Consider the following 16,860-nt stretch of genomic DNA (forward strand, 5'->3'; position numbering starts at 1 on the left):
CAAACTCTGGAAAAGTGTATCTTTTTTGCAGAAATCAAAGACTCTATAGAAACACCAACAAATACATGCAAATACTCCATGGTATATGCCTTTACAAAAATAATAGATCACACTAATAGTGGTGAAACAACCAGAGGTGATATTCCATTTAGTATCCCTGCTCAGGAAAAGAGTTCCGTTCATTTATGAAAAGCACCATGTTTCTGTGACATAAAGGCTGGTAACATGTATGCAGAGAAAAATCATCTCTTCCTCAGTACTTGTGTTTCCCCTTTTCCTCGAGCAAGAGAAACTCCCAAGTTTTAGCTGTTCATAGTCTATCCAGGTAGACACTAAATATCCCGGCTTCCCTGGCACCTAAGTGTGGCTATGTGACAAAATCTGAACAACATGGTATGAACAGAAATGCTGTGTACAATGTCTAGGTCATCTTCTTAGAGGCCAACATGCTTTCCCGAGGCTGCCTCTTTCCTCCCCCCTGCTGGCTGGAAAATGTAACATCTGAAAGTCTTGTGTAAAGGAGGCATAGCCACCCTGCCAACCCTAGGCCACTCACTTCTGAAATGTTGTGTGAGAGAGGAATGAACTTCTTTCTTTTGAAGTCATTGCTGTTTGTTTGTGTTGTGTGTCTGTATTTGTTTGTTTTGTTATGGAAGCTTTACCTCTACCCTAACTATAATAATTAGTTTGTCCAATTTAATCTGAATTTGGGAAGGCTGGAAGCTCTGACACAGGGCAAGAGTAAGTAAGGAATCAGATCAGAACGCGCCCACGCTGTGGTGACACTGTTCATTGAACAATTTTGTCCGGGGGCGAAGGCTTGCCTGGGAGATTTTCCCTCCCCTGTCCGCTGACGATCCCCTTTACATCCCCCTGAGTCACAACTCAAGAGCAACTTTCTCTTTGGAAGCTTCACAGATTCACTGCTTTCTTATTTCCCAATTTACTTTGAATATACACCTTTGTTATAGCATGTATTAACACTAATATTCTATTTCAATCATATCTAGACTCTCCTACTAGACCCTTTGAGAGGAAGACGATCATAACATTCGTCTTTCTATCCATGCTCTCCAGCACATGCTGGCTTACTGTGACTTTTCAGTAAACGTTGGTTGCACTGATGTTGTTGAATTAATGTTGTCAAATGTAAATACTTTACTGATGTTCAACTTGTCTAAGTTTTCTGTTACTGATATTCGAGTTGTTACTGATATTCAGGTTGTTACTGATATTCAGGTTGTTTAAAAAATTTTAGTGATTTTTAGTGTGGACAGAAGCTGTGGTATTGTTTTCTCGCTGTGCCCACAGCTCGTGATGCTTTATTTGCTTCCTCCGTGACTGCTGGTGCACAATCTCAAGGCTTCTCCCTCTCCTCCTGCCACGCCTACACTATTTCATAACGTCTCTCTTCTCCTGAGCATCTACCATGTGGCAAGAGTTTTACATATTTATATTTTTCTCTAATTTTTTATAACAATTCTGCGTGGTGGTGTTGTATTTCCATTTTATACTGGAGGAAACTGCGGTCCATGACTACAATCTCACAGCTAGAATTAACATTCACATAACAATACTGTATTGTATATTTGAAAGTTGCTAAGAGAGTAGATCTTAAAAGTTCTTGGGGTTTCCCTGGTGGCACAGTGGTTAAGAATTCACCTGCCAACGTGGGGGACACAGGTTCGAGCCCTGGTCCTGGAAGATCCCACATGTCACGGAGCAACTAAGCCCGTGCACCACAACTACTGAGCCTGTGCTCTAGAGCCCACGAGCCACAACTTCTGAGCCCGAGCACCACAACTACTGAAGCCCGCGAGCCTAGAGCCCGTGCTCCACAGCAAGAAAAGCCACCGCAATGAGAAGCCTGCGCACTGCAACGCAGAGTAGCCCCCGCTCGCTGAAACTACAGAAAGCCCGTGAGCAACAATGAAGACCCAACGCAGCCAAAAATAAAATAAATTAAATAAATAAATTAAAAAAGAAAACGTTCTCAACACAAGAAAAAACAATGTGTAACTGTGAAGTGATGTATGTTAACTAAGCTTTTTGTAGTAATCATTTCGTGATATAGACATATATCAAATCATGTTGTATACCTTAAACTAATACCATGTTATATGTCAATTATATCTCAATAAAATGGGGGGGGAAATAAATCCAAGGATCTCAGGTGCCAAAGCCAAAACTCTTACTCCACACCTATGTCCCTAAGAGAAGGAAAGGTTATCTTTGGTCATTTGTAGTTAATCTCATCTCTCTCTGCTTCTACAAACAGACCTGCTAATTCTTATCTGTCAACAAGCAGCACACAAGCCTGAGAAGAAGGTGATAGATAATCGACACCTTCAGGCTTACAATCATTCCTATGTTGTGTCACAGCGGCAACCCCCTAGTGGTGCCCAGTGCTGCACTTGTGTGCTCAGAATCTGCTGGATCTCCTGCCTTTCAGTTCTTCTTCCTTGTCCTGCTGTGGACCTGACGTCTCTCTTTGGAATTCCCTTTCTGCTTCTTTATTCAGGCTACAGATCACACATGCAACCTTCCTTATAGCTGGACACCAGTTAGAGAATATTCCTTTAGAATTGCCACTCCTGGCCTCATAAAACTCCTCATTCGGGTCCCTCCTGATTAATTGTTGCTGAAAGAGCTTTCACATTTGACCTCTTTGTGGGATAGAAAAACAAAATCATAGGACAGGTGAGATGGGGGTTAGGGGAAGACCTCAGGGAATGGAAGGAGATGAGGTCACACAACTTAAGCCAATCAATACACAGTGGTTTCCAATAAGTACTTATTAAATATTATTTATCTCAAATTATAAAAGTTCTAGAAAGAAAGGTCATTTACCAAGCAGAAGGGGTGTCTCTCCTTTGTCATTTTTGGTGTTTGGCCACACTCCTTTCTCTAGTAAGGTTCTTACATTTTCCACCAGACCAGCTTTGACTGCCAAAGTCAAGGGTGTTTCTCCATCAGAGGTCTTGAACTCCCAGAGCGTCTTATAGGATGCTGAGATATGAAAGCATTGTGTAAAGTTAAAAATCTTTACTTAAAGGAAATCATATAGATCAGAATGATGTAATATTATCTACAGTGATTGAACAAAGTCAACTGATGAAAAAGGGAAGACTAAAAAGAGATATGATTAAAGTCTAGCAAATGCCAGTGAGTAGAAGTAGATGAGCGTGGGCTTGCTAATCAAGTTGACAGCTAGCAAACCAACATCTATGTCTCAAGGTGCCTTTTTTAAAAAATGATAATGGGTTGTGAATTCTCATTTCTTAATAAATTGTAAAACAAATCCCCAATCCTTTGTGTTTTTATTTAAACTGCATCTGAAATTGCTTTTTATCAAATGAAGTCTGTGAATGTGGGAATGAGAAGTATTTGAATGAATGTATCCAGTCAGAATATGTCAGAAAAGAAATACCATGCTTAACATCATCTATTTCTGTCTGTCTGACTATCTGTCTACCTGTCTAATTATCTGTTTTTAACATTTTTTTAGCTGGCTGGATAGCTGGATAGCTAATTATCCAGTAGCTATCATTATCTCCTACAGCAGAATCAGGGAGCAACATTGAAGGTTGAAAAGCAGAGCACTTTCAAATTGTTTTATAAGATGCTGAGACGTGACAAATGCTATGTTAGAACATCAGAATTATTATTAATATTTAACCCTAGGTAGGCTTACCGCAATAATTATTAATATTTGCATTATGAAAAAATTAATGTAATATAAGGATAGATATTGTAAGTACTACTTGTTGTACTAAATAATACTCTTTTGGAAACCACTAACTCAAGAGACAATTCAAGATGAAAATTTAAAACTGACTTCTAAAAGCAAAAAGCTTTATATTTAAATAAATTAATTCATGCTGCAGACAAGCTTTTAAGTGATGATCACAAACATCTTCCCACCAACCTGTGCCACATTTTTAGGAGGATGCAAAGGGTGAGCCCTGACCCCACAAAATGTACTGATCTTTGTACTCAGTTTAAAGCATGAGTACTGCCTTTTCCAAACTGCAAATCATCTGTTATTCTAATTTTTCTTTTTGCTTGTTATGTTCATTGGGATTACTCCATAACATCTACATATGGCTTCAGTTTGGTCAAGGGGATTTTATGTTCTCTTACCATCCAGGACAACCTCAAGTATTTGTCGAATGGGTTGAACAACAGCTTCATGCAATGGAAACCATCCTTTTTCATCAGCTTCATCCAATGCATATTTATATTTCACATACTCCTGGAGCTCAAGAATGCAACCTAAAATAAACCCATGGGCTGATAACAAATCTCTTGGCCAAGTAGAATCTCCAATCCATCCTACTGTAGGCGATACATCCACTTACCTTGCTTTATGGCCTCCACCAGCTTTCTCGTTTGATCACTTAGTGGTACAAATCTACAGAGAAAGAAAAACAAGCTATATTTGTATTCATGGTATACATCAAGGAACCAAAACATTTATTTAGTTTTTGCACATACTTTTAATAATCAAGATCTATAAGAAATGCACACAACTAATTTTATCTACTTTAAAAGCATAAATGTCTAAAAGTCAGATACAGAGTATATTTATGATACACTGGACCTAAGAACATTAGTGAAGATGGAAAAACAGAAGATTATAACATCGTCTCTGAAATTAGTTGTAGGCAATGAAAAAGGGGTAAACAACTGGAGTCAGAGTCAGAAGAGCTGGGTTCAGGTTTTGCGATTTTGTGATCCTGGGGAGGCCAGTAGCCTCTCTGGATGGTGGTTCCTACGTTGGTAAAATGAGGGGATTAAATAGGAACATCTCTAAGGCTTCTCCCAACTTTAAAAACACTATGCTCAATAAAGGTTTGTTGCTTTGAACTTAATAATTGCTAATTAATGATTGCTTACTTGGGAGTGTATGCTCTACACTGCATGTTAGAGTCTTTAAACAACCGATCCACAAGTGAAAAATAGGCTGCGCATCTACCGAACAAACTCCCAATCACTGGCCCAGCAGGTCGTTGTCAACCCTCAAGGAAGTTCTCTGGTGTGTGTGTTTATTCAGAGGCAACAAGGTATTTCATAAGAAATTGATTTAATGCTATTAAAGCAGAAGAATCCACTGGTATTCTAGGACTGTGAATGCCTTCCTGGGAACTCTGAAGTTTTAAAATCTGTTTCAGATGAGGGAAAAATTAACGAGAACAGAAATTTAAATGTAATATGTCCATTTTTTAAAAGCTCAAAAGCAATAATTTCATAGCACCGAACCTTTTCAAAAGCACTTCAAAATTTCAGAATATAGGATTCTAAATACTATAATAGAATGTAAAGGTAAACTAAAATTTGTTTTTGTCAGAAGTATAATGTATGCTATTCAAGACAAAAATTTTACTTTGGCAGTTTTAGACTCTATAACTCTTGCCAGCACAAAACACCAATTTTATGTGAAATTTGTTAACTGCTGTCACTTGAATAGTAGATAATTAAATAGGCTCTGGTTTATATATTACTTTGTCATATATAATAAAATCGCTCAACTCTTTTCCCATTCCTTAAACTTACAAGCTAGGTGAGTTAGCATTATTCTTCGTATTTTAAAGGTGCAACATGGAATCCATTTCTTATAAAGGCTGCCTGAGTCAGTAGCAGAACAGATTCTGTATACTTATCTATACGTTAGTCATATAAACAGTGTTTGCAAATTTGTTCACATTATTTATTGTCCTGTTTGATTCCATAGGAATTTAGGAAATAAGCAATTGTATATAACCAAATTCAACTGGGAATTTCCCATCTAGGTAATCTCCATATTCCACAGGAGACGGGGATTTGTAGAAGATCAAATAGCTAAACCTGTGCACAGTAGCTCTTGTACGGTATTGAATTCCTTGCCAGAAAAGAAAGGGAAGCATTTTCCTGGAGGAGTGCTCAGGAAATGTCATTCATTTCATTTTACAACAAAATGAAGGCCATGAAAAAGTTTTGGTGAGGAGAGTCAATTTGAATGTTACCTTTCAGGATAAAATACAGTCTTGCTGGCTTCAGTGGATTCTTGAATACTGAGTTGAACATCATAACTTGTAAGATAATCTTCATCGGAGTCATCATTAGCATCCATGACTGAATATAATTTTGAAAGAGGCAAATTCTTATTATCAGCAAATGCCACAGAACCGCATATAGAGTTTACCTGAAAGACGCAAAATGAAAAATTAAAATGCATTCACTTTTCCTCATTTAACAAACACAATGCAGTTAATATTTTAATCCATATTGTATATATAACACCCATTCTAACTTTTGAAACCTTAATTACCTGCCCTTTGGGTGTCTACATTTTCTAATTTTTGACTTTCTTTTGAGTAATGACTATAGTTGGGCTTACAAGAATTACTTTTTCCACACATCTGACTTATACTAATTTGGCTCATGGTTTTTCTCAAGACATTGTTCTACACAGCATATTAGAAGTTCAAAACTCTGAGAAGACAGACAGGGGTAGGAATAAAGAATGGTGAGCCTTTCACATTCTTTACTTTTTCTTTATTCTCTGTCTGTTGTGTGTGGTTTTTTTTTTTTTTTTTTTTTTTGCTGATTTAGTCCTTTCTTTACATGCATGGTTTGAGTTGGCTGCCTTGAATTGCAGTTATTTCTGGATTTGTGTTCAACTCCTTCTACCAAAATCTACGTTCTTTGAGGTGAAGGGCTCTACCTCACTTATCCCTGCATCTCCTGCAACTCTAGAAGGTGCCTGGCATGGGGAAGCTTCCCGATGAACATCTGTTGAATTAAAGTTGGAGAGAACAGCACATCACAAATGTAGTGACTTAGCCCTGCCCTCGGGAAATTTGATAGAGCAAGTGGAGAAGACACGAAGGAAACTTCAAATAGAAGGAACTGAGAACTTTTAAGTACTGTTCTTCTTGAGAAAATACTGTCTAGTCTCACAATGAGGTGAACAGCTTTCAGAAGTCCAGAACTTTAAAATAAAACAGGAGAGCGTTAACCTGACAAAAACAGCCTTAAGCACTTGGAGGACTTCTTTACTGACCAGTTTAGATGGGTTTGATAGACCACATGGCTCTCTGGGCGCTCTAGGAAATCCACGTTTATGGACTTCTGCTACATGCATTCCTGGCCATGGAAAGATCCTTTCTCACACCTTGACAGAAGGGCATCCTTAATGCAGTTAGGGAGGCTGGAACTGCTAATATAAGGACGGGTGTGGTAAGGACCAGCTTTATTAAGTGAGGCTGAATTGTGGGAACTGTCAAACAATAAGCAGAGTTAAAATGGACTCCTGCTTTTGAAGAAAAGAGTCAAAAACAGAGAGGCTTCTGGACTGACTTACGTCATTTATTGATGGCTCTTTCAGTTCTCCCTAATCCACTTGTTTCAACCAAATCAGAGCCACCATGAACGGTTGTGCAGGATGCGCGCTACACAAGTGTTCCTGGTTGATGAAATCCAGCCAAATCTCCCCTGCTCAAGCTGTGCACGTTGGCAGGGTGCTTCCCTGAGGAAGCAGCATCTTTTCTTCATCTGCACCAAAGCGCTTAATAGCCTGTGGGATTCCTGAACTCAGCTGAGAATTTTTTAACACCAGAAAACTAAACAAAAAGAGGCCGGATTATTTAGTGTTTTGGATAATAAATGAGGAGAGATAAACATGACACCTTTTACCATCCAGTCTTCCAATCTTTTCCCAAAGTGGAAGGGCCTCAGGATTTGGTTACTCTCCTTCAGAAAGAAAGCCATGATATCTCAGCAACCTCAAAAGTCTGACACGTGCCCTAGGGACCTTATTCACCAAATAGACTCAAGTGGTATTTTTAAAAATCTATTGTTTATCTGTTCATTGTCTACCTTCTCCGAGAACGTAGCCCAGTAAGAGCAGAGAATTAGTCTACTTTCAGAGCCAAGAGAAGTACCATCTTAAGGTATGTGGACTATAAATGGGTGTTGAATGAATGAATGCATGAATGAGCTAATAAGTGAACCTAACATAATTTAGGTTCTGCTTCATTCTTAGAGTTGACCATTTTCCTCAAGTATGGAATCTTTCTTCCAACTAAACGAATCTGATTGCCCACTCTGTGTCTGGCTTCATTTTTCTCCCATCTGTGCTTTTACATTTTATTCCTCTTCATTCACAAGGCCCTCCCAGCTGTTCCAACTCATGGTCCCCATGGCCTCAAGCCCGGCTCCAGCCATTCCTCCTTTGGAAGGAAGCCCTTGCTGAAATTCTTCAGCTCCTCTCTGGACCTCTTCATCCATGAATATCTCCTCTTATATAGTATTTTTCCAACATCTGGATTTACACTCATTTTGTATTAGCTTTGCAAGTTCTTCACATTTTCATGTTTTGTATTCTCACTTGGACTATAAGTTTTCTGAGGGAAAAAAAAAACCCCTTACTTTCTTTGTCCTTTATATCTTTTCTCTCTAATTCCACTCCTAATCAACTATAGGAAAGTGCCATTCTCAGTGATCACTGGAAAAAAGTTGTTGACTCATTACTGGCAGACAAGTCCTGGGTCCCTTCCGGCAGCATGATTAGATGATGAAGTTAGCAGTGTGGTATCGCCCGTCGCCTTTCTCACTAATGTCACTGTGGAGATGGGGGGATTGCATGGCTCTGGGATTAGTAATGGGATCCAGAGACTTTCGCCTATTTAAGTCACCAGCTTAACTCTAAACCTGTTTGAAATTTGGGCTTCCAGTACGTGAGACCCACAGACTCCTTAGAGAACTGAGTTGCTCTGTGGAAAGTTTTTTTTTTTTTAATGTCCTTTTAACTACCATCCAGTAGGATGTTATCTAAGACTCTTAACTATTTTGTATCCCTAGCAACAGCAGGATCTAAATGGTGAGGAAAGTCTTGCTACTACATGGAATATCCCCCATCTAAAATAAACTGTCTCCAACATTTTCCTGAAAGCTTGGGATGCACTGAAGACCTGTGTGCAGGTCCTCTAAGGTGTCAGACAGACAATCAAGGGAGCATCATTGGAACAGAACCAGAGACATCAAGATGCAATGAGAAGGGCAAAAGGAGATATATCTGTCTACTGCCAGCCTTTCTTTGAAGTTATTTAAATAAAGCACCAACCAGGAGTCTGAGGAAAGGCCAAATAATATTTTGACATCATTTAAGACCTATTCACAAAAACCCCACTTCTCAGTCTAGATAATTAATTGACCTTTTCTAGATAATCATTTGTCAATCTTTTTCTGGATAAGCCCATTAGTGAGATTTATGTATTCTCCATAAGTAGCTGATTTACAAAATAATTGGGACTATCATTGGAAAGTTAGCCTTTTCAGTTCAGGCACTGGTTAACCTTGCTTCGAGTCAGGAACACATTTGATGAAAGCAGTGGATTCTCTCTCTGGAGGGATGCATGCCCACTCAAAATTCTGCATAAAATTTTAGGGAATTCATGGATCCTCTGAAGCCCTTTCATGTACCCCAGGAAAAGAACCACTAAATTAAGGATTTCCAAATGCTAAATGTATTATTCAGATATCAAGAATTTTTAGTTTACTTTCAGATGGGCTGAGTAAAATCCTAGAGTAAGATAGTGGGAAAAGGATTTGGTGATCCTGTAAGTTTTAGAATGACTTTGGTAATAATAAAAATGGTGATTATGATAATAGCCATAAGTTATTGAGTGCTTGCTCTGTTTCAAGCACCATGCAAAGCACTTTGCGTACACTGCCTTGCTTTAAATCCTCCAATTCTACTTTGTAGGTATTAGAGATTTGTTGTGCATAAGTGGAAACTTAGGCTTCAAGAGGTTGAGAGACCCACCCAGTGTCACAGAGCTGCTAAGTAGGGTCTGGATAGAGTACGGTAACTTCATTTTTAATGTCTTTCCGAAGCTGCAGGAAAACAGCCCACAGTCTGTTGTACTTAAAAGAAAACATTCTCATCTTGCTCTTAACAGCCAGCTCTTGATGACAATAAATTCCAAAAATAAAAAATAGCTTCCAGGAACACATCAATCTTTATCGTCAGCTCTGTGCAATAAAGATGTGTGTTGCTTAGGGTGGTCTGAGGTATTGTAAGCTTGCTTTTATTCTATACTTTTTGTCTTGGAATCTAAACATTACTGCCTAAAAAATTGGATCAACATTCCAGTTTGTGCCTGACTGAAGTGGCCAAGGGGTTGGGACGATGTTGCAGGTATGATGCAGGGGTGAACATGGGTACATGGTGCCTCTCGGCACTGAATTCTCTAAACTCCCCTCAATCCACAATCCAGGCTGCCACGATACTGTTGATAAGCTTGTGAGGCCCCTCAGACTTCCCCTTGAAACCTGGGAGCTCCTAAAGCATGGGACCAATGTCCTCCTTCTCCCTGGACCAGGGCCAGTATAACTTTGTTCCCGGTGAATTGCTTGGTTGGCTTGCTTCCAATTACATCCAAGTTTGTTTACATCACTCACTCACATGCTCTGTCTTAGACATAAAAAATTGAAACCATCTCTGTGGGTTCTAAATGGGGCTGGTCTCAAGGGTTGCCTGTTTACATCACTCACTCACATGCTCTGTCTTAGACATAAAAAATTGAAATCATCTCTGCGGGTTCTAAACGGGGCTGGTCTTAAGAGTTCCCGGAGTGGGCAGGTGCTTCCATGATGCAAGGAAGGACTTTGTGTTCATAAATATCACCCTACCTCAGCACCTGTCACATCAGTGTAATTCTGTTACATCAGTGAGAGAGTCTGTCCTTTGCGGCTTATTGTTCCATTTTCCAGTGTCCCTTTTAAAATGCCAGTAACACCATACTGGCCCCCCATGTAGGACCAGGATCTCTTGGAATATTTGCCGAGGGTGGCATGGGGTGGGGAAGATGGTAGAGGGTCTAAGACTGAATCTAGTGGAAGGTGACAGGAGGGGATAAGAAAAGGGCAATACAGTAAAATTTGGTGTTCTTTATACAGGGCCAGCCCCAAAATAAACACTCTGAGGTTCTGAAAGAGGTGCAGGTTCTGCTGTGTGGAACTGGGGATGCTGATATTCTGAGGAAATTTTCTTTTACCTTGAAAGTGCAATGGTTCTGGAGCGAGGAGCTTATCTATTAGAAGTCCCAGAGAAAATCATCAGGATTTGTCCTATGAGAGGAGTAGCTTTAGTTAAAAGGCATTTTCACATTTTGGTTTTATTAGAAAAAGACAGTTTTCATATACAAAACAATATTCATTCTCATTTTTCTTCGTTTTGACCTTCATCTGTGTAATACTGAAGACATATGGAAATCAAAATAAATAAAATGTTGTTACAACTTTGTTTTTTATTTGGTGGCTACACACTTTTGCTTTTTCAGAATCCTGTAGCACAAAGTGGCAAATCAGATAAATGGCTTTATTAGGCTGATTTCAGCAACTATTCCCCAAGAGATTTCAGAGGGACATAAAACTGTCAGAATTGGGTTCCAACACACAGACAAAGGTAACTTCTATTTACAAGTAATAAGTTACAGCAATTCCCTCTTCGTGGTATTTGCCTTTTCTATTAGAGAGAAATCCTGTGAATGACAAGGAGAACTAGACCAGTTGAAATAGCAGATTCCTTAACAGCACAACTAGTTCTGATAAACCACACACACACACACACACACGATGTTAGTCCAGAAAATGAATGCTACTTTTATGTTGCCTCAAAAAGATACAACTCAACATTTTAGAAAGGATATAAAAAGGTGAAGTGGACATATTGTTCTCTAGACACTAAGTATGATATCTGGTATGTAATAAGAATTCACTATGTATTTGCTGAATAAATAAATAATTGAATGATCAAATATATTCTACTCTTAAAATTAGCAAAAGAATAGATTAACCTTGTGTTTTTCCTCCATGTCATATGTATGTTTTTGCCAAGTTCACATCCAATTTTGGGGCTGCACTAACTGAGGCTTAATTTCTAAGTAAAACCATGAGTGATAAAACCTGTCATACTGGGCTTCCCTGGTGGTGCAGTTGTTGAGAATCTGCCTGCTAATGCAGAGAACATGGGTTCGAGCCCTGGTCTGGGAAGATCCCACATGCCATGGAGCAACTAGGCCCGTAAGTCACAACTACTGAGCCTGTGCGTCTGGAGCCTGTGCTCCGCAACAGGAGAGGCCGCGATAGTGAGAGGCCCGCGCACCGCGATGAAGAGTGGCCCCTGCTTTCCGCAACTAGAGAAAGCCCTCACGGAAACGAAGACCCAACACAGCCAAAAATAAATAAATTAATTAATTAAAAAAAAAAAACCTGTCATACTAGTTTTGCTTATCTCTAGTTTCATATTACAAAATTAGACATTTTTACTCCCTCCTATTGATTTCCAAGGCAATTTCAATTGTGACAGAGATGGCTGAAGATGTATGCTAGTTTTTGAAAATGACACTCACATAGAATAGGAAGGAGCTTTAGGTTCACAACTATGTGGATTTCTAGGGGAATATAAGCAAGAGAATGGAAAAGAATAGAGCAGACATGGCCCATGAAAAGACAAATTATTCACAGACATGACCTTATCACAAGCTGGTATAATGACATGATTCTTTGAAAGACTTATCCTTTTGTCTGTAATTCTAAATGTAGGAATCTATCATATAGAAATTCAGAGATGTGGAAAAAGATTTGTATGTGAAAATGTTCACCTCTGTCATATGTAAACTGCCAAAACATTAGAAACACTATCAAATGTCCAACAAGAGGGAATTTGTAGAAGATATTATTGTGCACCCAAGCTATGGATAACTATATAGTTATTAAAATTCATATCCTTGAAGAATATTTAATGCCATAGATAAGTGTCATATACGAGAATGAGGTTCATTTAATCAGATATGACCAGACACTTTGAGGGAACTAAGATTGATTTTATAGAGCCAAAGCTTACAAAGTCTTCCAGAAAACTGGCCTGGTATCTGGTTCACAGGCTGAGCCTTACAGGTGGTGAGATAGGTCACCTCCTGGCAGGCCAAACCTTGGTGACATTGAGAAGAGAGGAAAGTACCCACATTTATAGTAAAGCAGGTGAACCCTGGTGGAGAGAGTGTCTTGGCTTGGGGAGGAGCAGAAATATGAAAGACTGATCTGTTTACCTGATCCAAGCAAAGGCTTCCTTACCTAAGTTATTGTGTCTGTCTGCATGAGACCAAATTTAGTTTCCACTAATTAGTGAGTGGCAGCTCCGAGGAAGACGAAGCCCATTATAGATTATAAAATAGCTGCCTTTTATTTACACAGTTGAATTGTAGGGTGAGTAAAAAAGTTCTGACTACATTAATTAGCTACAATAAAAATTAAATATCTCTAGACCTTAATAAAAAGTATTGTTCATATACATATGCTTATGTGTATTTGTACATGTATACATTTACAAATACATATAGAGATATACATATATTCTCCCTCTAAAAATATTTGTTCCTGAAATATTTGTTTCATCTGAACAGGGCAGACATTCCTGTTTGGCGCTTGTCAAATCTTTTTCCATTAAAAACTCAATAATGAGCCATTGCATTTCTTCATACATTATTCTGAAATTATATACAGGCCACTGATTTTTTTCTGCTGGAGGCAGTAGTTGAATTTGCCCTCCCAGCTTAGCTGCCTTATTAGCTGTGTCTGACATGTTGCAAGTAGTCAACAAACATTACCTGTTATTATTCTGTGACTGAACCCCTCTGGAACGAGGAAGTAGAAGTCTAGGGATTGTCTGGTGGTTTTAGCTCTAGTCCTCACTCTTGAACAGGTATGCTGACACACTCCTTATTTCCTTCTCCTTCCTTTTCTCTAGAATCACCTGATTTCAGAGTTGAAGAGCCTTAGGTAGCCCCACTTGTAAATTCCATTTCCAAGATGCCCAACAAGTAATTATCCAGCCTCAGCTTGAACAGCAAAGTGACAGGAAGTTTACTATATCCCACACAGCCCTTCATCTATGGCCAGTTTTAACAATTAGGAAGTACATTTAAGTTGAATCCATCTCCCTGAATAAGTGTTCTATAATCCTAGTTCTATTCCTCAGGACCACGTTGAGAAAATGTGCTCCTCTGCCACACAAGAGCCCTTTTAACATGTCTCAGGAAGGCTGTCAGGTCTCCACTGAGGCTTCTCCACCCAGACCTGGACGACTGTTCTTCCTATGATGTGGGTTCAGCTTCCTCCACCATGTTGATTGCTTTCTTGTAAACACACTCGTTTATCCATCTCTTTCTAAAAGTGACTCTGGACCATGGGCTCTGATGGCAGTACGACAGCTGTAGTCAGACCAACACAACAGTAAGCAGGTGTGACCACCTCCCTTTTGCTAGACACTGAAGATCTGTTCATTTAGCCCAAGTTCAGACGAATTTGGGGCTATTATATTACAGACTTGATTTGGACCTCTGTTGCCCTAAATTCTACAAGTCATATTTCCCCCTCACATTATTGCTGTACAATTCTGTGTAGGACTCTTTATTTAATCCTATTGTGTTTCTTTCTTTCTTTTAGATTTGACCTTTATTTCAGTCTGCTAAGAGATAATGCATTTTCTATCCCTCCAAATATTGTTCTATTTGCATGTCTTCTATATGTCTACCTGCTCCATTAATAATGCAAATGTTGAACAGAAATTGGCGCAGGACAGAGGCCTTCAGGTTGACATTGATCTATTATTTAGCACCCTTCAAGAAAAGCTGTTTATCCAGTTACAAATCCTCCCAAAGACACCACCATCTACTATTAATGTCTCCTTTATGATAACAAGACCGTCGTCAAGAGATACTGTCAAATATCTTGTTGAAATACAGATGCATAGTATCTACTATATTCCTCTTCTCTACTAAGTCAAAAAGACAAAGGAGGAGCATTGACTCACCAGTTCTCAGTAATTATTATTATTTTTCCTGAGGATTATCAGACCATACTATTCGTTCATTCAAAAATATGTATTCAGTGTCTGCTATATTCCAGGCACATTGCTAGACACAAGGCAATAGGATCCATACACCAAGGAGTTTACTGCCTTTTAATAATGCATTCTACACTTTTCCCCAGAAACGACACCAATAACTCCCCTCCCTTCAAAGGTTTAGCAGAGAGCCAAGCACACAGCAGGTCCTCAATAAATATTTGTCTTATTGAATTTAATACTTATTATAAGCAATATCTATTAAGTGCCTACCTGTGACATGCATTAAGCTAAGTACGTTAAATATTTTATGTCATGTAATTTCTGTGACACACTTCCCCCCCATTTTACAGATGAGGAAACTGAGGAACACAATGGTTAGGTAATTTGTCCAAGCCTGTACATCTAGTGAGTGGCAGAGATGTAGATACAAACCCAATCATTTGACATTAGAGGTCACACAGCTTGACCGCTGTACTGTAACTCATGACTCAGCTACTCTGACGGAATTAATACAAAAGGGTCTCATTTTATAATCCAAATATTCATTAGCCTCAGAAAAAAGTTTTTAAAAGAGTTTAAGGGCTTCCCTGGTGGAGCAGTGGTTGAGAATCTGCCTGCCAATGCAGGGGACACGGGTTCGAGCCCTGGTTTGGGAGGATCCCACATGCCGGGGAGCAACTGGGCCCGTGAGCCACAATTACTGAGCCTGTGCATCTGGAGCCGGTGCTCCGCAACAAGAGAGGCCGCGATAATGAGAGGCCCGCGCACCGCGATGAAGAGTGGCCCCCGCTTGCCACAACTAGAGAAAGCCCGCGCACAGAAACGAAGACTCAACACAGCCATAAATAAATAAATTTTTTTAAAAAAGAGTTTAAGCAAATAACTAGCAAACCTATCAAACAACTCTAGTGGAAATATAAATATTTTAGGTAGATTTTCATTTCAAAACAAGGTATTCCGATAAAAACAACAAAGTGTAGAATTATGATATTTTATGACAATAATAATGTTCTCAGCACAAAACAGTGTTAGGACTTCCTCGTCCACATTACTGCTATTTCATAGAAATCATTTCATTTTAGATGTAGAATGTTCCTTAGAAGTTATCTATTCATTTAAGAGCCAGATGGGTGATGGTCTCAAATAAATTCTAAGGACTTCCAACCTCAAGACTCTATGATTCAATTTCCAGAAGCGAATTTCCAATTCTACTGAGATCCTTTTTTTTCCATCTGACTTAAAAGAAGTTAAAGGAATTCTTTTGATCTGAATATTAAGCATCCATCTTTTGTTATAAGTGATTTAAAAACACCTTGATAAAAATTTAATTATTCACAAAAATCATTTAATTTTTTTCTCAGAAACCAGGGCTAGCTAAGACATTCCATAGTGTCTATGCTGACACTTTCTATGAGCATATTCATTCTTGATCTGTTTTTCTCATGATACTATTTTTTATTAAGCTTAATAACTATGCAATTGAGTTAATATTCTGTAAACGAATGAAACAACCCTGGCTTTAGTCTGTAATTAAAAAGGCCCTAGACAGGTGATCAATGGTAAAGAAAGTAATGAGAAGCTATCACAATACGTGTTTCCATCTCTTCAAAATATTCCCAATACTAGACTACTGAAGCTAGTTGGTGAGGAACAGATAAAATATTTCATAATCTCTCACCTTTTGGAATTATCATCTTGTCATTCTTATCCAGGACTTTGCCTTTCTAAATCAGAGGAAGTGTCTTGGAGCCAATGTGTTCCTCTGTGTATCTAAAATTAAGTACCCAGTTGGTGGCTAAATTAAGATCTGACCTTGTACAACTGAAATATGAACGATTCCTGGCACATAGTAAAGTGAGATTTCTCTGGACCCTCATCACAAGAAACACATGGCCACAGAGGTGTAATAAGATTATCTGGGTCCTGATTGGTTCAAAGAGCTCTCATGAAAACAAATGGTCTGC

At 38.9% G+C, this 16,860-nt stretch overlaps 1 protein-coding gene across 4 annotated transcripts in view; it reads right to left on the reverse strand.

The window, feature by feature from the left end:
• Nucleotides 1-16,657, reverse strand: part of ASB15 (ankyrin repeat and SOCS box containing 15) — a 30,523-nt gene extending 13,866 nt beyond the window's left edge. For 3 of the 4 annotated variants that reach the window (XR_450556.1, XM_007177223.3, XM_007177221.3), the window contains exons 1-6: nucleotides 16,575-16,657; nucleotides 11,043-11,115; nucleotides 6,006-6,184; nucleotides 4,362-4,414; nucleotides 4,144-4,275; nucleotides 2,851-3,009 (exon numbers count right to left, since the gene is read on the reverse strand). Coding sequence is in view for 3 of the 4 variants with exons in the window: in XM_007177223.3 (XP_007177285.1) it covers nucleotides 2,851-3,009; nucleotides 4,144-4,275; nucleotides 4,362-4,414; nucleotides 6,006-6,112 (451 nt within the window). In the remaining variant the exon portion in view is untranslated. The remainder of the gene's footprint in view (nucleotides 1-2,850; nucleotides 3,010-4,143; nucleotides 4,276-4,361; nucleotides 4,415-6,005; nucleotides 6,185-11,042; nucleotides 11,116-16,574) is intronic. The other variant, XM_007177222.3, reaches the window with a different exon arrangement.
• Nucleotides 16,658-16,860: the final 203 nt, after the last annotated feature.

The sequence above is a fragment of the Balaenoptera acutorostrata genome, chromosome 7, assembly GCF_949987535.1.
Source record: "Balaenoptera acutorostrata chromosome 7, mBalAcu1.1, whole genome shotgun sequence".
In the NCBI taxonomy this organism is placed as follows: domain Eukaryota; kingdom Metazoa; phylum Chordata; class Mammalia; order Artiodactyla; family Balaenopteridae; genus Balaenoptera; species Balaenoptera acutorostrata.